The sequence below is a fragment of the Squalius cephalus genome (genome assembly GCF_949319135.1).
Source record: "Squalius cephalus genome assembly, chromosome: 25".
Taxonomy (NCBI): domain Eukaryota; kingdom Metazoa; phylum Chordata; class Actinopteri; order Cypriniformes; family Leuciscidae; genus Squalius; species Squalius cephalus.
The window spans coordinates 15,811,984-15,834,160 of record NC_137146.1 but is presented as its reverse complement, the minus strand read 5'-3'; the positions used below and the strand labels follow the sequence as shown (position 1 = coordinate 15,834,160).

At 36.7% G+C, this 22,177-nt stretch overlaps 2 protein-coding genes across 2 annotated transcripts; one reads left to right on the top strand and one right to left on the bottom strand.

Moving 5' to 3' along the window:
- Nucleotides 1-3,742: 3,742 nt before the first annotated feature.
- On the top strand, nucleotides 3,743-11,498 carry sbspon (somatomedin B and thrombospondin type 1 domain containing). The gene is made up of 5 exons (XM_079863975.1): nucleotides 3,743-4,403; nucleotides 7,257-7,451; nucleotides 8,945-9,020; nucleotides 9,376-9,552; nucleotides 10,946-11,498. Exons 1-5 carry the CDS (start codon nucleotides 4,085-4,087, stop codon nucleotides 11,061-11,063), a joined length of 885 nt encoding a protein of 294 aa, XP_079720101.1. The 5' UTR covers nucleotides 3,743-4,084; the 3' UTR covers nucleotides 11,064-11,498.
- Nucleotides 11,490-22,176, bottom strand: terf1 (telomeric repeat binding factor (NIMA-interacting) 1). Its single transcript, XM_079863974.1, has 10 exons — nucleotides 21,937-22,176; nucleotides 21,703-21,804; nucleotides 15,973-16,097; nucleotides 14,571-14,657; nucleotides 14,344-14,493; nucleotides 13,864-13,973; nucleotides 13,548-13,586; nucleotides 12,613-12,710; nucleotides 12,020-12,090; nucleotides 11,490-11,713 (listed from the first exon to the last, which is right to left on the bottom strand). Exons 1-10 carry the CDS (start codon nucleotides 22,109-22,111, stop codon nucleotides 11,552-11,554), a joined length of 1,119 nt encoding a protein of 372 aa, XP_079720100.1. The 5' UTR covers nucleotides 22,112-22,176; the 3' UTR covers nucleotides 11,490-11,551.
- Nucleotide 22,177: the final 1 nt, after the last annotated feature.

Genomic DNA, 22,177 nt, shown 5'->3' with positions numbered 1-22,177 from the left:
AAATAATAATGGACTTTTGCTGCCCTTTAAATGTATCTAAAAGGAAACCTGCGCAGAAATGTATTCCCAATGTTTTCTCAAGCATGCAAATTCCAAAATAAAACAGATGGCTGATGCTATATGAGCTTGATAAAAATGTATTTTTATCAGAAACGGTTCACAATCATTCTTACATTTGAATTACCGGTAGTATTCGCCTGCTGAGTAGTGAGGTCATTTCCTGTTTTTGTTCCCAGCTAACAGGGAACCGTTTTGGCAAACTCAAAATCTCTCTTTTAGTAATGTTAACAAAATGTTTGTTCAAAGTTATTTGATTTTTAATAATGTTCTTAAAACGTTAGCACAAAAAACATTATTTATACACTGTTCATGGAAAAAAAATTCTGAAATATTTTAGATGATCATTCTTTAAATGGTAGTTTCAGAATGTTTCGAGAACATTCAGAAGTCACATTCCCGTATTGTTTGAAAAATGAACTTACTGCTCGCGTGTCGGTTAAAAATGAGCGACGATTGTTTTTTATTATTATTTATATGATCATTTTAGTGGATTTTATGGTACTAAATTATTTGTTATGCAGTATTTAAAATCAATTTATTTACTTTTTGAGCATGGACCTGAAATTCATAAATCTTAAAATGCATTTGAGTACAGACTTAAATTTGATAAACAGACTTAAATTTGAAAAACAGAACCAGGAAGTATGACCATATTAGCCCAGTTCTGTCAAAACTGCACTGGCTCCCTATTAAACATCGCATCAATTTTAAAATATTGCTGATCACTTACAAAGCACTAAATGGTTTAGCTCCGCAGTACTTGAGCGAGCTCTTAACGCATTATAGTCCGTCACGTCTATTGCGATCTCAAAATTCCCTCCAGTTGATAATACCTAGAATATCAACTGACTGCTGGCGGTAGATCCTTTTCCTATTTAGCACCAAATCTTTGGAACAATCTTCCTAACATTGTCCGGGAAGCAGACACACTCTGTCAGTTCAAAGCCAGATTAAAGACACATCTCTTTGACCTAGCATTCACATAATACATTATAGACTTCTATAATTCAGTGTTAGGCTGCATAGATTAGGTCAGCTGGAACCGGGAACACTTCCCATAAATCCTGATGTACTTGTTACATCATGAGAAGAATGGCATCTACGCTAATTTTAGTGTTGTGTTTATCCCGAGGTCTTCCCGCAGCCTGCCGGATCCAGGCCGTATCCAGATCTGACGAAGGACCTTCGCCTGGACCGATGACAACGCAGTGCTGAAGTGCCAACTAATCTCTCCCTATGGAGGATCCCTTTCCCAGATAAAGCGTCGTCGGGAAAACTCAATTTGCGTATCTACCCCGAATTGATAAAATAAAATAAAATTCTGAATCAAAATTATAAGGAAACACCAGTACTTTGTTTAGGCTTGGTTTGTAGGGAATAACAAACCTGCACACATATATTCAAACGCACATAACTATAGAACCAATTCTTAATGCGCATGTGAACGCCATCAGCGTTTCTCACAGGTTCACGTTTAAAGTCTGTGTAGAGAGAATGGTGTCGTCTTAGCGGCCCCTAATTTTTTTAACAAATGATCGTTGCGACGGAAGCGAATCAATCAAAACTAACTTTAGCTGTAAAATAACTTTATTAAAGAACCGCTATAAAGCCAAAACATTCTCTGTTACCTTAAATTATACGTTTATCTCTGTAAAGCTGCTTTGAAACAATCTACATTGTTAAAAGCGCTATATAAATGAAGATGACTTGACTTGACTTGATCTCTTTTTAAGGATGACACTTGGCAGGTTATTGTTGAAATGAAAAAAAGTAAAGAAAAAATATATATAACTTGAAAAAAGTTCTAAAATTTTACATTTATTGTAATGAAAAATGCACAAAATTACAATTTTCATATGAAATATATATTTTCCAAAACACGTTTTACTCTAAAACTGTGAGAAAATCAAACCCATGAATCTAAACAAGCTGAGTTCCAAATTTGAGGTTGAAATCTCAAAAAAGTAGCTTTCAGTAAGAATTTGTTTGTGCGCAGTACCAAACGTTTTCAATAGATGAAATTCGTCTCCCATTCATTTCCAATGCGATAGTTTTTGACCGCGAACAATACAAGTGTGACTTCTTTTTTTTCAGGACCATTTAACCTTTTCAAATAATGTCCATGATTTTCTTTTTTTGTCCACACAGCAAGTGGCAAAAAAAATTCTGTAAAAAATGACCAAATTGCACCAGAGGGTTAGCAAAACATTCTTAGAACATATTTTTGCTAACTGGGATGATGATGATGATGATGATGATGTTAAAAAGTGTTACTCTTGCTTGAACTGGCTCCCTTGTTACACTGAACAATCAAAGCAGTCGAGACTGCCGACAGTCTCAACAGATCGAGGATAATTCTCACTAATATCCCGTCTTTCCCTTGATCCTGCTCTCTGTGCATGAGCCGACCCTCATTCCTCTCATGATTAGTCTGAGTTCCCCGTGGAGGGCACAACAGTCTGAACCAAAAAAGTTCTGGTCAAAACATCAACATTTTCATGCCTTCTGTGATGTTTCCTAGCTAACAGGAAACGTTCCAAGAACATTGGCTAATCTTCTCTTCTTTTGTATTGCCATTGTATTTGTATTGTATTTTATTGCAATAGTAGATAGAGGACAGTTTCGGTTTCAGTAGCGACGTTATGTCAACGATAAGTGCTCTAAAATCACCTCAAAATATGAAACTTGTTTTTGATATTCTCCGACTGGATGGAATTATAGCCTGAAGCTAATAATCTGAGTTTGTGCCCATCATACACTATGCAATTTGTCAACTCTGACTGCCCAAATTCTGTAGTCTGGCGCAGACTTTCGGCAACTATTGTCGACTCATTTAGACTGAAAATGGGGAGCAAAAGTTGTGTATTCCAGCCTTATACTAGGGGGTAGTTAAATGCTTAAATCTGATTGGTTGACGAACGTTCTAAGGTGTGCAATAGAGTTCAACAGTTCCCACCCCCTTTTTCAGCAGCGCTGGTTATATACAAAAAATATGTAAACAACAGGATAAAAATGCCAAATTACTTCCATGTTTTTGCCGTGAAATTACATTTTATTATGTACGGAAAGCACATACTATCTTTCTCCCGCTCTCTCTCCAAGACAAACGCACACACAACATTTCTCACAAGCAAGGTAATAACAGCGCGGTTCTTGAAGCAGATAAACTTACAGTTTCGCTATTAGTAGAGACTGAAGCCTCCATTACTAGCTCTAAAATTGAGTTTTGGAATTAGCAACGGAGGCTTGGGATGAGACGTTTAATAAATTAGTCCTACACACAAGAGCGTTTTAAGGACAAAAACTCTCACGAGAATCCTGGCTCTGATTCAGTTACGGCACTGCAATCCAATGTACTGATTAGACAAGAACTAATTCAATAACTCAATTCTCTCACCTAATAACATTTCCATCACTCCAAAGAGGAAACGTTGCAGACATACCTCAGTTAATTACCAAACATAACATGGAGGGTCTCTTTGGGAGTTTGCAGCAGAGGTGTATGCGCTCATGGGCTGGAAAAGAAGCATGGTGATGTGACAGCAACAGGGCCGTGTGCTGCCCCAGGCTCTGTAGACTGGAGCCAGGCCAAATCTTCACATTCCTCCCTCTGTTTCCCTGCTGTACAAGCTCCGGCTGCCCGGTGGAAATGACCTGGGCACTGATCTGAGATCAGTTCGATGTGGTATGCCGGTGCACAGCGGCCAAAAGAGCAGTACAGAGAGAGAGAGAGAGAGAGAGAGAGAAAGCTCTCACACACCCTCCAGTCAAACAACATTTCTATCGTGTAACATCTATCGTCCACTTTTGTGTGCTGAAACGAGGGCAGAGACAAATTTTACAGACAAATCAGGGGAGGACATTTAGTTCCACAGAATAGCTCTTTTCTTTTAGCCCGAGCTCTCTGGAAACGTGTTTTTATCTGGGCAAACAGAAGAGCTGTGTGGCCACAGGAATTCCAGGTCACAAGGATTCCTTCGGCAAGGATGACTTCACCTGTGACAGATTCATTTCCTCGCCAGGAATGAGACCTGTTGCATTGACTTTGAGAGGAACTGAAGACGGTAACAGGAACTTTTGCATTTTTATACCATTGAGGGAGTTCTTTTTGGACATTATGGGGTTGTTGTCAATGGATCAGAGTTCCCTACTGGTGGTGGCCGCTCTTTTTGGGATGCACCACTTTGCTGAAGGGGGATGCTCAGGAAGGTGCTGTCAAGGCACAGATTTCACCTGTTTCACTACAGACTGGAGGATGGACCGTGTCTATGGGATGTGCTATTGTGATGAGAGGTGTGTAAAGACTAAAGACTGTTGCTTTGACTACCCAACTGAGTGCCCAGGTAAGTGGTATATTTGGGCAGTTGACAAACTGATTTCTGAACACAGTAAAGAATATATTTTAAATAGGGCTGTCAAAAGATTAATCGCGATTAATCGCATCCAAAATAAAAGTTTGTGTTTAAATAATATATGTGTGTGTACTGTGTATAATTAAATTTGTATATATAAATACACACACATGCTTGTATATATTTAAGAAAAATGTGTAATTTATATATATAAAAAATTATATTTATATATAATATAAATTATATATAAATATATACAGTATATATATGCAAATATTTCTTAAATATATACATGCATGTGTGTGTATTTATATATACAAAATAATTATACACAGTACACACACATATATTATGTAAACACAAACTTTTATTTTGGATGCGATTAATCGCGATTAATCTTTTGACAGCCCTAATTTTAAATATAGATTTAAAACATAAAATAAGTCAAAATAATAAAATGGTGAACCTGATTTCATCAAGTACAACATGTTCTTGGATTAACATTCCAATCAACCAATCAGATTTGAGGGACAAGTTTACAGTTTATGTCTAGTTTAGGCTAACAACCAGGGTTAGGTGCTTCTACATCAGTGTTATTCACATATAATTTCCCTCTGATTTTAGGGATAATTTATGGGTAGGGTTAGGTTTAGGGGTAGAGATCGGGTTAGGGCAGAATTTTCGAACAAGAATGTTGTACCAGGAACATGACAAAATCACAGTGACCATAATAAAATACCCAGAGAGCAACATAGTGTCGGCCCATATCCGGGATTCCACACGTACCGGATCTGGGCCGACACTATGTTGCTGTCTGGGGCTATGCCTACATTAATCCGGATACATTTGAAAACGCCATTTTCGTTTAAAAACGCTCTCCGTCCACACTAGCGTTTTCAGCCGTTTTCCGACGTTTCCGAAAAGATGCATTTAGAAAACCTAGGCTATTATGCTACGTTTACACGGGGCCGGCTATTTTCATAAATGGACATTTATACACTCTCCGTTTTCAAAAATAACATTGTGCACACCTGTCAGTTTTCAGAAAAGTGTTCGTTTACACGAACCCGTGTATATATGCCATCAAGAGCATGCCAAACATGTAGGTGGCAGTGTAACGAGAAGCTCAAGCCCACGTTAGCCAATCAGAATCCCGAAAATAGCAACAACAACAACGAATCACTTCCTCTTTCTGATCGCACTTTTGACACAGGTGCAAGTTCAGTTTACATGCAAACGTGCAAACTAAGGTTTCCAAAATCACCACTCTGGCCGGAGTTTTTAGAAAGAATCGTTTTCAAAGGCGAATTCTCCGTTTGTGTGTAAACGCAATGCACAAACGAAGGGAAATGTCTCCGTTTTTTTAAAATAACCATGTACGTGTAAACGGGGCCTTAGTGTGGACATGGCCTGGGTACTGATGAATAAATCTTATATTTTAGGATAATTACCAGCTGACTGTTGTAACAGTTTTCAGGCAGGGTAGTTGAGTCCAGGATCTAATTGCAGCTTTTATTAGAATAAATCCAGATGAATAATATCTAATGTAGGAGTTAACACAATCCAAAGAATGGCCAAACGTGACAGCTTAAATCAAAATTGATAATTCTGGAATTATTATGGAATATTGCAGTACTATCCGTGCACATCATAAAAAACAAACAAACATGTGCCCTCATAATCTTTAATTAAAATAGTGTCCCCTCTCTCTTGAAACAACATCTCCTCTCTGATGTTGTGTTTATTGGCGCGAGGGCGGAACATGTCACACACATGACATCACAGAAATAGCTAATCTAAATGATCCAAACAATTCCTGATAGACAAAATCAAGTTCCGGTCTACATTTTTTCTTTTTTGAGAAGGTGTTTCAATCGAATTTACATCACAATAAGTAAAGACAATCACAACCTTCATTCTGACTTTAACATGCATGGGTAAATAAAGGCAATAACTAACCATGTTAGACTAACAAAGAGGGCAATGACTGCATCTGGAATCACATACTTCTCTACTATATAGCAGGTGAAAAACAGTATGTAACAAATGAAGTATGTCCGAATTCACAGTACTCATTTTAAGAGTAAAAACGTACCCGGATGACCTACTACTTTCAGCGAGATTCTGAAGTGTACATACAATAGACATTTACTATCCCATGAGGCCACGGGAGAGGATTTGTGAATGGAAGTGAAGCGACACAATTGATGCTGGGTCACATGATAATGATAGCATTGCGAATGTAGTAGCGGATTACATTCAATATAGAACGTACTTTTTTTAGCTGTCACAAAGTAATTACTTATTCAAAATAAGTAAGAGAGAATGCGATTTTAGATGCAGCCTCCATATAAAAATGGCTAAACAAGGAACTAAACAAGACAAAGGTAATACTAATCAGTAACCATGGAAACTAATAGACAAACTAAACACAGGAAACATGTACTTAAAGGAATAGAAATGTTACCAAAATAAGATTCTCTGAATTGAAATAAAACACAACATCTGTGCATTATCTCAATTATTACACGGCTACTCATCAAATAAATACGTGGACAGTATAATGTTGACGTTATTTTGTTACAACAGTAAATATTAAGAAATGAGAATATTAAGAAAATCATAATTAAGTGTTTTAAAAAGTTGTGTAACAAATAATCTTAATATACTAATATAATACTAACTGTAAATCCAGTTTATAGTAAATTATAGTAAAGAAACTCCCTTTTCGCAAACTTTTACTTTTAAGATTGTAGGGCCCCCTTGTTGGCCCCAGCCACCTGCAGAACTACTGATATATCCTGTAGATTTGTGCAACTTCTCACCCATGGGTTGTGTTTTAAGCCCAGCCATGTGTAGTGAGTGAGTGGAGTCACTGGAGCGGGTGCGCACAGCCCTGCCAGCCCTCATTCCGGGTCCGGAGACGCAGCGTTTTGAGACTGCCCCAAAACAGCGGACAGGCCTGTCCGAGGCTGGAGGAACAGGCCGGATGCATGGAGTATCAGGATCGCCAGGGCCAGTTTTGCTTTCAGACGCAAGGTATAAATCTGAGTCAACGTGGCTTATACATCTTTTCGATCAAAATGCACAGTGACTTCCATCAATTATTAAGTTGAGGTTTCCATGGACAACACGTTTGGATTTTTTGTTTAAGAGATCTTGCGAAACTGCCAACCCTTGTAAAAAAATAAGTACAATTCAGCATACTTTTAAAAAGAGAAATTATTACAGAAATAATACACTTTAAAGGAATATTACTTAAGTGTGAATGTTTTCAGACACTTAATTGCATGTTGTTTACAATTAAATGAAAATATATAGGCCTATTAGTTAAAATTTATTTTAAATGCAATTAGTTGAAATTAAGAGTGCTTTTCTTAAGTAATTACATAACTACTTCCATTGTCTTTATGGTTAAAGTGATGCACCGAAAAGCATTTATGATGAACTATGGCCTGGTTTCAGGGCTTAGATTAAGCCAGGACATTTAAGTAGCTTTTTTAGAAGTGCCTTAGAAAAAAACCTTGATGTGGATCGAGACATTTTAAGATGTGTCAGTGCAAGTTGCTAACAGTTAAGACAGCTCAAACATGCATTTTAGTCTGGGACTAGCTTAAGAAAGGCCTGATCCCATAAGAAAAGGCCTAGTCTGTGAAACAATTTGAAACTTGCATGTCATGTATTTAAATACTTGTAATTACACATAAACATTTGTAATGATGATGTTGCAATTTAGTTCTTTACTTAATCCCCATAGATAAGTCTATCATAGACTTAAGATAGTCCCAGACTAAAATGCTTGTTTGAGATGTTTTAACTGAAAGCACTGACACATCTTTAAATATATCAGTGCCATTGTTTTGTCTCAAGATGCACTTTTTTTTTTTTTTTCTAATGCACTTTTATAAAAGCTACTTAATTGAATTTAGGCCCAATCTTTTCTTAATCTGAGCTCTGTCTGTGAAACCGGGCCAAAATGTAATATCAAATAACATTGTACAGTTACAAATGATCAAGAATAGGCCTACTTATGTGTTAGTCACCAGATCATAATAAGTGTAAACTTCTAACAATCCTGACGAAAGATTATTAAAACATAATGATTTAACATGTACTTTAAAGTAGCATTTTTATTTTGACATCATCCCAAAGTGCACTATTTTTAAAGTATATATATAAAAAAGTATGTTAGGAATATTAAGAAGTTATAATGAAATTCTCTTTAAATACACTTAAAGTGGCCTTTTATGTAATTGATATATTATCTGCAATTACAGTTTTTAGTAGTATACTTTTTCAAGATTTGAAGTACTCTACAAGTGTACATTCAAAACAATTCAGCACACTTCTTTTTCACAAGGGAGTATTGCTTTTAAAGTGCCTTCTTGCTTATATCGGCAGAGCTTTGTTGTTAAAGAACCCAGTGAACTTCAGCCAGAAATCAAGGGACTTTTCAACTTGATGGTCCAAAGTTGATCACTTAGCTGTTTATGGGTTGAAACTAAACACTGGCTGTGTTGGATTAATTCCAGGAGCAGCATTTATTACCACAATGGAGTACAGCAAAGGCAGAACACATGATTTGTATGGGGCCCAAATGGATGCTGGGTATGTATCACCGTCGATTTAACAAACACAAAGAGACTGTTGATGATGAGAATTTGTGAGGAGAAGCCTGTTTACTCACTTCAACAAATAGTTCATTACTTAAAGTCACAAAAACAGACAAGTAATAAACTAATAACATTAGCAATACACAGTATTAACAACGGATGTCTTAATTAGTTCTTCATTTAGCTGTTAGCATTTAGCTTTCATTGAAAGCGACTTTGTCTTGAAACGCCATGTAAAACTTTGGATGTGAACTGAAACAATGTTAAATCTCACAATGTGACTTTCTTATAACTTTCTTAAAATAAACACAATGAAAGAATTGAAGTCGTGATGATGATGTGCTCCACAGTTTCTGTATGGAGTTCAAGATGGAGTCTCTGACGCCGCATTGCACGGTGGAGAACAGACCCAATACACGCTGGATGCAGTATTTGAGGGAGGGCTACACTGTTTGCGTGGCTTGCCAACCTCCAGCTATGAGTAACCACAGTCGGGGCTGTCAAGGAGACGGTAACCTAGCCGAGAGGTAGTGTACCCATAGTGCCACAGTGTTGTTAAACTAGAGGACCTGTTTCTGATGCAGCAACAACAGCACATTCTGTTACAAGTTCATTGTGAGGTCAGAGTATGTCTTCATGCTGAAACAACATCACAATTCATGAGATATCTAGGTTTCACAAAAGGCTCTTACAGACTTTTGAAAAATAAGTTTCTTGGGGTGATAATAGATCATAGAACAAGCTGGAAATCTCACATAAAACATGTACACAAACTTTCAAGAAGCATTTCAGTACTGAATAAAGCAAAGCATGTTCTGGACCACATATCACTCCACATGTTTTATTGCGCACTGATGTTAACATTTAAATTACTGTGCGGAGGTTTGGGGCAATACTTATAAATGCATCACTATCTATTTTGCAAAAAAGAGCCATAGGAATAATTTATAATACTGGTTATAGAGATCACACAAATTCATTATTTAAAAAAAAAAAAAGATATACAAAGATATTTTCAAACAGCACAAATAATGTATAAAGCACAAAAACACCCTGGCAATATTCAAAAAAATGTTTTGTTTTTTTTTAATAGAGAAGGGAAATATAATTTTAGGGGGTCATGCTACTTAAAACATATTTGTGTCCGTAAAACGTTAAAATGTTTCTCACAGATGATTTTTTTTACACTATTTATTATATATAGTGGATTTATACATGTAAATATGAATGTTTTCTTTGTATTTTTTATTTTATTTTGGTGTGTGGGGATAATTATAAATATATGTAGTAAATGTATTATATTAAGATAGGATTAAAATGATGTAACCTTGAAGCCACTCTGATGATTATTAACAAGTAGTGAAGTAGAATTAAATAAGCGTAATCTTCTTCCTACTCCTTTTCAGACATGTATAAGTTTATATTGTTTTGCTTTGGTCTATTAGCTTTTACTGTATTAATTTTAAATGATCGAAAATTAAAGCCGGACTATACAGGTTCATAATTAGTGAGAGTAAAGCACAATGCATGATGACTTCTAAAGATCTGGCAGTAACCTACTAGTAATTACTTAAGTGTTACTACAGCCTTCTAAAGGAATGACTGGTCTTTGGATCAGTTTTCTAAAGTAAAGATCATGGTAACTCATTAGTAATGACTCAAGTACTACCAAATCCATCAGAAGCAATTACTACAAAACCTTACAATGACTAAAAGTTATCATGCTTTTCACTTTAGGATACCGTTCCAAATAATTAGTAATTCTGAAGGATTACTTGAGTCATTACTAGTGGGTTACCACGATCTTCACTTTAGAATTCATTATACATTAATGTTGTATTATTCATTTGCTCCTGTGTAGTTACTCATTCATGACGGAACAGTATTGTAAAGTGTTACCGACTCTTCTTATCTTGGCAGGGATGAGCTTCTACACTGGCAGGCGGTGGGAAGTCCTCGCTGCAGAGGAACATGGAGGAAAGTGCAGAAACTACAGCACTGCTCCTGCCCTCAAGTGCACAGCTTCATTTTCATTTAACAGTCTATAAATAAGAATGCTTCTTCAAAGTATTGTTAAAAATCCACAAATAAGCAATATGTTCTATTATACATATTAACAACAACAACAAAAAAAAAACACCACACATTTACAAACATTAAAAGCTCTTTAGTTTTTTTTTGTACAGTACTGTTTCAAACTTTTTTTGTTTTTCTGTAAAAATAAATCCAGGAACAATTAAAGGCAAAACGAAGCTGTCATTTGTCTCACTTGCAACCTCTACTGGACAAATGTTGGCCTTACAGTATAAGCAAACAGCAATAGAACACTTTGAACGTTATTATACTATTCATCACCAACACTGTTCTGCCAAACAGTATTTTTGAACTTTTAATTAACCAAAAAAAAAAAAGGCATTGCTAATTTTGAAATCAGCACAGCTTAAATAATTAAAACTTTAAGTCTAAAGTTCATAAAAAAAAAAAAAAATTAAAAAAAAAACATTAAATAATAAAAGCAGCGCCAGCTCAGAAGTCCTCTCCCTTACTCTTCAGGGTTCTCCATCTGTCCTTAAGATTAACACCGGTGCGGTTGTCAAACTCAAAGTCATTCAGGATCATTCTCCAGTTGCCTTCCCCGTGTTTCTTCACACCTGCTTTCAGCTTCCGATCTTCTATCACAGTCCACTTCTGAAACAAACAATATGTTCAAATGCTTGTGCTGTACACACACACACACGTTTGTAAGACTATCTTTGTTAGGCCATTCATTGGTATAATGCAATCTCTAACCCCTTACCCAAACCCTCACAAGTACCTAACCTTAACCTTAACTCTTTCCCCGCCAGGCTTTTATTTTTTTAGTTGCCAGCCAGCTCCAGCATTTCTTTTTTATCATTTTCAATGCCCACAGAATAATTTGTTGCTTGAATATCTGCAACATGCAATATATTATATAAGATAACTGTACACACACACACTTTCAGAGTAACTCACCCTCCTGATTTTGCTTGTCACACTAACGTCGCTTTGTAATTCCGAAGGGCTACTACTTCTCCTAGTAAGCTCTGTGTGGATAAAATAAGAATGTATTAATGTTAGAGATTTATAAATGGAATGAGTTGTTCCAAACCCACAGCATGTTATTATTTTTCCGGAACACAAAAAGAGAAGTTTGAAGAAATGCGCATTTGTACATAATCATGATGTTTTATGACATTAAACCAATGATTTTTGATGTTATAAAGACCATACAATCATCTGTGCAAATGGTGAATATGAACTTCCGCATTGAAAAGATCTACAGTATGTTAAGTTCTATGTATTTTTCTCATGGAAAAATAACAGGTTTGGAGCAACATGAGACCGAGCACATGTTGTCAATACTACTGAAAAGGGTCAGTTCACCCAAAAATGAAACCTCTGTCATTAATTACTCATCTCATGTCGTTCATGCCCTCAATTAATGACAGAAATTTCATTTTTGAGTGAACTAACCCTTTAACAACATACAAAAGTACAAAATTATTCAGTAAAACAATATACATCAAACCACACACACAAAAAAAGTCCATTGGTTGAGAACTTACTGCAAATGGAGGTTCTCTTGCTTGTGGTTCGCGTTTTCTTAGCAGTTTCTGGTTTCCACGGGTCATGTGTTTGTTTGGAAAGAAGTTTCCTTTTGAGTCTGTGACGCATACAGAATTGTCAATTTTATGTTTTTAATTTGTTTTCAATTATTAAAGCAATTAGTATATAAAAGCAACTACAAGTTGGTATGAGTGATAAAAAAATAAGGTGACATCATATGCCAGCTCCACTTATTGATGATTTGTCATACAAATAATTTTTATTTAATTTTTTTTTCTGTTGTCACTTACAGTGTAAGCCTTTTTTTACTTTGAATCATACATAATAATAATAAAATTCATAATAAAAATAGGCCTATATAATTTACTTAAATGCTGTGTAATTTCACTTATTTGGATGACAAAACCTGAAAATTTTAAATTGGCAACCATTGTGGTTATCTCAAATAAAAGTGATTAGATTGAATAAGCTTGATCAGTCGATTAATCAATTCCAACGGTGTTAGTCATTATGGTGACTCTTAAGGTCCATTCACACCAAGAACGATAACTATAAATATAACCGTAACAATTACTATATTAGCATCCACACAAGCGGATGGTAACAGTTTATATTAAGGGGGCGCTGCAGTTTTGTAGTCCGCCGCTTTAAATGCTCCAGCTCTTTAAAGCAGAAAGCATTCTGATTGGCTGTCAATGTTTTTATCATTCATCAGCTGGAAGGCATTGTTCTGAAAGTGATTCCAACGATATCGTTTCTCTGTTCTGTTTTCGTTATAGTTGTGGTGTGGAATCTGCAATTCTTTTATATTTAGAAAAATGTATCTATATGTTTATCATTATTACTATCATTCTTTGTGTGAATGAACGGGCCTTTAAAATTCAAATATTGTAACCACGAATGCCGCTGTTGAAATAACTTTCAAAGCCCTCACCTCATATTTAGCGCCAGTTGATCCACCTGTGCCTCATTTCTGTATGGAAACAAATAAATAAAGCAATAACTAAACATACATTTTCACATTAAATAAAACATAGATTTTCACATGCACATTAAATAAAATAAAAAATCCACAAAAGTCTCTACAATTAAAGATTTTACTTTAGAACAAAAAGGTTGAAAAATGACCAAAATGAAATGTTATTTTACAAAATTTTATTTCATATTTGCACAATAAATAAAATGTTATTTTATTCTAATCATAGACATCTGCAGTTTAAAAGTGTTGTAGATGAGAAAGATGATTTTACTCTTCTGTTTGAATTGACTCTGGGCTGGACGGTATCCTCTCGCTTCTGTCCTGTTCAGATAAGGTTCTCTCTGATCTCTCATGACGTGCTTCAACCACTTTTGATGCTGCCTAAAACACACACACACACACAATGAAAATTCACATTTCTTGTAATAAGCAGCCAAATACACGGTCAATAAATCACAGTCAAAGTAACCCATTAGCGGCAACATGACTGCATATTCAATGTGTTGCCTTTACTTTTCTTAGGTTGTTATTGAGAGTGAAGCTAACAGCAATATTTCAGTACCCCCATAAAAACACCACAATTCTAAGAGATCATTAGACAAATTCACAGTACGGTAACCGCACTGAAACCACAGTCAATGAAGCCCATTAGCACAGGGATTCTCTTTCCCACAGGAGGTAGCACACAAATCAGTCAGTTTGTCATAAAGTGGATCAGTTTTTTGTACGTAAAACCAAAAAGGCCTCATACTTCGAGTAAGAAAACGGAGGACCTTTCCAGGTTGACCGCGTCGAGGAACATGTCAATGTTCTCCAACAGCTGGTTGAAAGTGAAGTTCATCAGAAGCGGATCATATGCATCTTTCTTACTCACAATGGCAGTAAGCTTTCCTTGTAGTTTCTAAAACACACACAAAATGATGTTAATTTGCTGCTTTGTAAGAAAAGAATGTTAAACTGTAACAGGTAAATGCACACCTCAGGTATTTCAGTCTCTTTTTCCAGCCACTGCAGGGTTTCCTTTGACAACTTTGAATTCCCTTTCTTCACACACACAGCGACAGACTTGGACACAATGAAAATACGGTTACATTTTTATTACTTCAAGGCACTATGAATATGTTTTCGTATTCGTCATTCGGTGGCTCTGAATTGTCAAAACACCTAACAAAATGCTTGCTACGGATGCGAAGAATGTAGAAAATCGAACCCGATCCGAATTTTTTTTATGACGGACAAAAGTTTCGAAGGCAGTGATTAGAATATCGTGAGGTCGTATTTATTTTTTAACATGCGAAAATTTTGGATGAGAATTTCGGACTCAGTGTGCAAGGACCCAAGAGATCACTATGAAAAAATATTATGAAATTAAATGCATTTACAAATCAGGAATAAACTACTGCTGCAGCAAAAGTTTGAGAAGGCAGCTAAAAGAAATATCAATGCAAGCGAATCAAACAAATAAGCCTTAGAATTTATATAGTTTGAAGGTGGTTATACATATACATATTTTGTTATTTTGATCATATAATCAAGTGTTCTAAAAAGCATAGGCTATACATACAATATACATGTGTCTATTTTCAATGCTATGGCCTTTGTGTAGATATTTATTGACATAGTTTGGATTTATATGAAATGCCATCACTTTTCAATAAGAACTAATTTGTAACTAACTAAGGTTAATAAAAGTATTGTTCATCGTTAATTTCAACATTTACTATTACATTTTTACATTTTAAAGTTTTATCTCTTAGCAATCACCATCGCACACTTGCAGGTGATAGGTGCGTGAGAGAATAGACCAAATAAGCCCGGTCAAATAGAAAAAAAAACCCCAAGGAAATCCCACACACTCTATAGTATTAGTGTGCGGGATTTCCTTTTTTTTTTTTTAAGTTTTATCTCCTAACATTAGTTAATGCACTTTGAACTAACATTAATGATCAAGGTTTCAAATGTACAGTACATTTTCATGCTTCAATACGTTTTTTTTTAATTTTCATAATAAAGCTCAGCACTATTTTTTGTGTCATGTTTGTTTTTATTCAGTATCCATTTTAAAAACTATTGGTTGATTAATCGGTTATCGGCCAGTATGGTCGACCCTAGTTATCGTTAGTGGTAAAATACCTAAAAACTATATTATTAATTATAAAGGATTTATCCATGAACATCATTTTTAACAAATAAATCCAATCAATTCCTGATGGACAAAATCAAGTCCCGCCCTACATTTTTTCTTGTTCAATAAGTCGTTCCACTCTTATATATATGTCCCAATAGGGGAAAAAAAGACGATCAAAACTTATGTTTCATGCTAACTTTAAACTTATTAAAACCCTACAATGTTAAACAACTCTCTCTTAAGCATACGTACCTGAACAATCAGTAGCGTTTTGATCTTAGAGTGTAAATCTGTATCGGTCGCTTCCTTTAATGACTCCCAAATCGGCAGCGCTGACATCAAGGGAGTGATTTGAGTAACGCGATCATAATGGACATCTTAAAAACACAACACATGATGGGTAAGTGTGAAAGTTTCAGACCAGCGCACTTGAATCTTTCATGTACTTTTTTATACATTTAGAAAACATAAATATATAAATACACAGTGCCCTCCACAATTATTGGCACCCCTGTTTAAGATGTGGTCGTGGACTTCTAAAAATTCTCCTTTTTTTTTTAAACAACATAGAACCCAAATGCAAAAAAAGAGAAAAATCCAACCTTTCATTTAAGTACATTACTTTGGTGGTAAAAAAATAAATAAATAAATAAATAAAAATTTAGACAAAAAAAAACAACCTTGAAATCATGTGTCCCACAATTATTGGCACCCCTAACAATTCCGCTGAAAAATTTAATAGATTTTTTTTTAAATATATTTTTCTGTAGTTGCTAAAGATGGTCAGGGTATCTAGGAACTTTTAATTAGTAATTCATGACTTCCTGTTTCCCTGGGGTATAAATATGACGTGACACAGAGGCCTAATTCTCTTAACCATTTGTCAACATGGCAAAGACAAGAGAACACACCATTCAAGTAAGGCAGATGTGTGTCGACCTTCATAAGTCAGGCAATGGCTACAAGAAAATAGCCACTCGCCTTAACTTGCCCGTATCTACAGTCAGAGGAATCATTAAGAAGTTTAAAACAACTGGAACAGTGACAAACAAGGCTGGAAGAGGTCCCAAGTTTATCTTGCCACAACGCACAGTGAGGAGGATGGTAAGAGAAGTAAAAAAAAAGTCCTAAGATCACTGTCACAGAATTGCATCAAAGAGTGGCATCTTGGGGTCACAAAGTCTCCAAAACAACCATCAGACGCTCTCTACATGCCAACAAGCTGTTTGGGAGGCATGCAAGGAAAAAGCCTTTTCTCACTAACACTCACAAACGTAAACGTCTGGAGTTTGCTAAGCGGCACTGGGACTTCAACTGGGATCGTGTGCTTTGGTCAGATGAGACTAAGATTGAGCTTTTTGGCAACAAACACTCTAAGTGGGTCTAGCGTAAAACAAAAGATGAGTATGCCGAAAAGCACCTCATGCCCACCGTGAAGTATGGTGGAGGATCTGTGATGCTGTGGGCCTGTTTCTCTTCCAAAGGCCCTGGGAACCTTGTTAGGGTGCATGGCACTATGAACGCTTTGAACTACCAGGACATTTTAAATAAAAACCTGATGGCCTCTGCCAGAAAGCTGAAGATGGGTTGTCATTGGGTCTTTCAGCAGGATAATGATCCAAAACATGTGGCAAAATCTACACAAAAATGGTTCAGCAGTCACAAACTCAAGGTCCTCCCATGGCCATCTCAGTCCCCAGACCTCAACCCAATCGAAAACCTGTGGGGCGAGCTAAAGAGGAGAGTGCATAAGAGAGGACCCAGGACACTGGATGATCTAGAAAGATTGTGCAAAGAAGAATGGTCAAAGATCCCTCTCTCTGTGTTCTCCAATCTTGTGAAATGTTATAGGAGGAGATTAAGTGCTGTCTTGTTGGCAAAAGGGGGTTGTACAAAGTATTAACATCAGGGGTGCCAATAATTGTGGGACACATGATTTCAAGTTTTTTTTTTTTCCTAAATGTGTGATTTTTTTTTTTAACACCAAAGTAATGTACTTAAATAAAAGGTTGGATTTTTCTCTTTTTTTGCATTTGGGTTCTATGTTGTTTTAAAAAAAAGGAGAATTTTTAGAAGTCCACGACCACATCTTAAACAGGAGTGCCAATAATTGTGGAGGGCACTGTATATATATGTATATATATATGTATATATATATGTGTGTGTGTGTGTGTGTGTGTGTGTGTGTGTGTGTGTGTGTGTGTGTGTGTGTGTGTGTGTGGCTGTGTACATGTATGTGTACATGTATGTACAGGTGCTGGTCATAAAATTAGAAGATTTATTTCAGTAATTCCGTTAAAAAAGTGAAACTTGTATATTATATAGACTCATTACATGCAAAGTGAGATATCTCAAGCCTTTATTTGTTAAAATTTTGATTATTATGGCTTACAGCTTGTGAAAACCACAAAATCAAAATCTCAGAAAATTTGAATATTACATGAAATCACACAGTAATTACACAGTGATACCATGGTCATTGAACCAGGTTTTGGTTCTTTTGGCAGTGTGGGCAGGTGCAAATCCCGCTGGAGAATGAAGGAAGCATGAAGTACTCTGAACATGTCCTGGTAGACGGCTGCGTTGACTCTGGATTTAATAAAGCACAGTGGACCAAAGTCCTCTTTTCTGATGAGAGCAAATTTTGCATCTCATTTGGAAACCAAGGTCCCAGAGTCTGGAGGAAGAATGGAGAGGCACACAATCCAAGATGCTTGAAGTCCAGTGTGAAGTTTCCACAGTCTGTGTTGGTTTGGGGAGCCATGCCATCGGCTGGTGTTGGTCCACTGTGCTGTCCACTCAACGCAGCCGTCTACCTGGACATGTTCAGAGCACTTCATGCTTCCTTCAGCAGACAAGCTTTATGGAGATGCTGACTTCATTTTCCAGCAGGATTTGCACCTGCCCACACTGCCAAAATAGCCAAAACCTGGTTCAATGACCATGGTATTACTGTGTAATTACTGTGTGATTTCATGTAATATTCTAATTTTCTGAGATTTTGATTTTGTGGTTTTCACAAGCTGTAAGCCATAATCATCAAAATTATAACAAATAAAGGCTTGAGATCTCACTTTACATGTAATGAGTCTATATAATATACAAGTTTCACATTTTTAACGGAATTACTGAAATAAATCAACTTTTTGATGATATTCTAATTTTATGACCAGCACCTGTATATAAATACACTCACCTAAAGGATTATTAGGAACACCTGTTCAATTTCTCATTAATGCAATTATCTAATCAACCAATCACATGGCAGTTGCTTCAGTGCATTTAGGGGTGTGGTCCTGGTCAAGACAATCTCCTGAACTCCAAACTGAATGTCAGAATGGGAAAGAAAGGTGATTTAAGCAATTTTGAGCGTGGCATGGTTGTTGGTGCCAGACGGGCCGGTCTGAGTATTTCACAATCTGCTCAGTTACTGGGATTTCCACGCACAACCATTTCTAGGGTTTACAAAGAATGGTGTGAAAAGGGAAAAACATCCAGTATGCGGCAGTCCTGTGGGCGAAAATGCCTTGTTGATGCTTGAGGTCAGAGGAGAATGGGCCGACTGATTCAAGCTGATAGAAGAGCAACTTTGACTGAAATAACCACTTGTTACAACCGAGGTATGCAGCAAAGCATTTGTGAAGCCACAACACGCACAACCTTGAGGCGGATGGGCTACAACAGCAGAAGACCCCACCGGGTACCACTCATCTCCACTACAAATAGGAAAAAGAGGCTACAATTTGCACGAGCTCACCAAAAATGTTGCCTGGTCTGATGAGTCTCGATTTCTGTTGAGACATTCAGATGTTAGAGTCAGAATTTGGCATAAACAGAATGAGAACATGGATCCATCATGCCTTGTTACCACTGTGCAGGCTGGTGGTGGTGGTGTAATGGTGTGGGGGATGTTTTCTTGGCACACTTTAGGCCCCTTAGTGCCAATTGGGCATCGTTTAAATGCCACGGCCTACCTGAGCATTGTTTCTGACCATGTCCATCCCTTTATGACCACCATGTACCCATCCTCTGATGGCTACTTCCAGCAGGATAATGCACCATGTCACAAAGCTTGAATCATTTCAAATTGGTTTCTTGAACATGACAATGAGTTCACTGTACTAAATTGGCCCCCACAGTCACCAGATCTCAACCCAATAGAGCATCTTTGGGATGTGGTGGAACGGGAGCTTCGTGCCCTGGATGTGCATCCCACAAATCTCCATCAACTGCAAGATGCTATCCTATCAATATGGGCCAACATTTCTAAAGAATGCTTTCAGCACCTTGTTGAATCAATGCCACGTAGAATTAAGGCAGTTTTGAAGGCGAAAGGGGGTCAAACACAGTATTAGAATGGTGTTCCTAATAATCCTTTAGGTGAGTGTATGTATGTTAGAGCTGTCAACGAATATTCTAAATTCGAATATATATTCGAATAGTTTTAAAAAACATAAATTCGAATGTGAAAATTTATATTCGAATGTGGAAAAACGCCCGCGATAGCAGAGGCGCGGCTGTCTGCTTTGCGAGTGGGCGCGCTGCCTGAGGGGTCAAGAAGCGTTAACGGTAAACAGAAACATTACTAAAGAGTAGGCTACTGTACGGACTGAATAGATATTGCGCAGCATGAATAGGTAGGTTAGATACAGCAGTTTCATGCACTGTAGGCTTCCACTGGTTTGATTATTTACCGCTTCATGTCAAGGAAAAGTTCAATTTTTACCACAGCACAGCTCGCTCGGAGCGTTCAATGTCGGATTCGCGTCTACCGCGTCTAGTTGGACTCTTGAACATTTTGAATTCGTGCGTCAAAAGCAAAAGCTTGATGCGCGGAGAGCGTGACGCCTCATTCGCGCGTAAACGCGTCTTTACATTGACTTAACATTGAAATCACTCGCGCCAGACGCTCTATTCGCGTTTGGTGTGTGAACGCAGCGGGTGAGGGCGAGAGAGAGAAAGAGTGCATGTGACTGAGCGAGCGAGAATGAGGTCTGCGGTCTTGGCATTAGGAGATTTACTTGTTTGTTTTTGTGTAGGAATACGTTGTCAAATATGTTTAAACTTAAATAAACTACCTATACAAGTAGTTATGTCTCTCTGTATTAATTTGTCCTGTTATTGACGTAATGTGCGTCATTGACAAAATGCGCAACCAGATGTTCGAATAGTTCGAATATTCGTGTGTTTTTTAGAGGGAATATTCGAAGGTCATTTTTGAGCAGTTTTGACAGCCCTAATGTATGTATGTATGTATATAAATATATACACACACACATGAATAGTTCAGAAGTGCCACCTGAAATTTTCTTCTAGAATGGTAATTTTTATCAAGGTCGTATATTTAAGTTCAGTAATTTCACTTTAATGACAATTAATAGGTAATCTTCATTTGCCCTTTAAGTGAAATTACTGAACTTAAATATACGATCTTGATAAAAATGGTCATTCTAGAAGAAAATTTCAGATGGCACTTAGAGGCTTTTGCATCTGAACTCTCCACACACACACACACACATACATACATACATACATACATACATACATACATACATACATATATATATATATACACATATATATATACATATATATAGTTTTACAGTATAAATTGGGCCTTTATATATAGCAGCCTTTAAAAAAAAAAAAAAAGTAGAATGGCGGTTGAACATATTTGAGGATTAGTGGCATCTAAATGATTGAAAAATCCTGTTCTAGACAAAAAGGATTATAATAAAATCACTCAAATTTCCATGATTTTCCAAGACTGCATTTTGGAGTTACATTAACTGTTACAGCTGTATAATTCCGTGGTATTATTGCAAATGACTGTGAAGCCCAGTATATTTCTTGTATAGAATTTATGATTATATTATAATCAAATATTCTATACAAAAAATATACTGGGTTTCACAATCATTTGCAATAATACCACGAAATTATATGATGGCTAAGTTACTTATATAACGTTAGTTGCATTACCCAGTTGTTCCCCATCTATCACTCTGGCAAGGAGGCAGCAGATCGTTCTCTGAGAGTGATGACCTGACCTCTGGGAACATGACTCGAGCTCATCCACCAAAGCTGAGGAAAACACAATACAACATATGAGAATGCAATATTAGTGACATTTATAATACAAGTAACGTTAAGCAATGAACGCACCTAGCATTAACTATCGGAATCCTTCAGGGAATCAAAAAAACATTTTCTTACCTTCAAATATTTTTAAAGCTTTATGAAACTCCGGTCCAGATCTTGCCTTGAAGTGCCGACATAATGTCGCGAAATAATAGTCGACCATCCATGACTGAACAACACTTTCGACTTCAACTACATTCGTTTTTTCAGTTGAGCTCGAGATCTCATGAGACGCGCACTCCGTATCCATGTTTATGCAGAAAAATAACAAACGTTCCCGCCAACTGTTGTGCGGGCGGAGTTTATCAGATGCTCC

Bases quoted from the DNA above. Each gene is read 5' to 3' on its own strand.
- sbspon (XM_079863975.1), top strand. From the start codon at position 4,085: ATGAGACCTGTTGCATTGACTTTGAGAGGAACTGAAGACGGTAACAGG. The intron at 7,452-8,944 runs GTATAAATCTGA...GATTAATTCCAG, and splicing joins GTTTTGCTTTCAGACGCAAG to GAGCAGCATTTATTACCACA. The intron at 9,553-10,945 runs GTAGTGTACCCA...TTATCTTGGCAG, and splicing joins GACGGTAACCTAGCCGAGAG to GGATGAGCTTCTACACTGGC.
- terf1 (XM_079863974.1), bottom strand. From the start codon at position 22,111: ATGGATACGGAGTGCGCGTCTCATGAGATCTCGAGCTCAACTGAAAAA. The intron at 16,098-21,702 runs GTAATGCAACTA...TGTGTTTTTAAG, and splicing joins GATAGATGGGGAACAACTGG to ATGTCCATTATGATCGCGTT. The intron at 13,974-14,343 runs GTATGAGGCCTT...TGTGTGTTTTAG, and splicing joins CCTCCGTTTTCTTACTCGAA to GCAGCATCAAAAGTGGTTGA.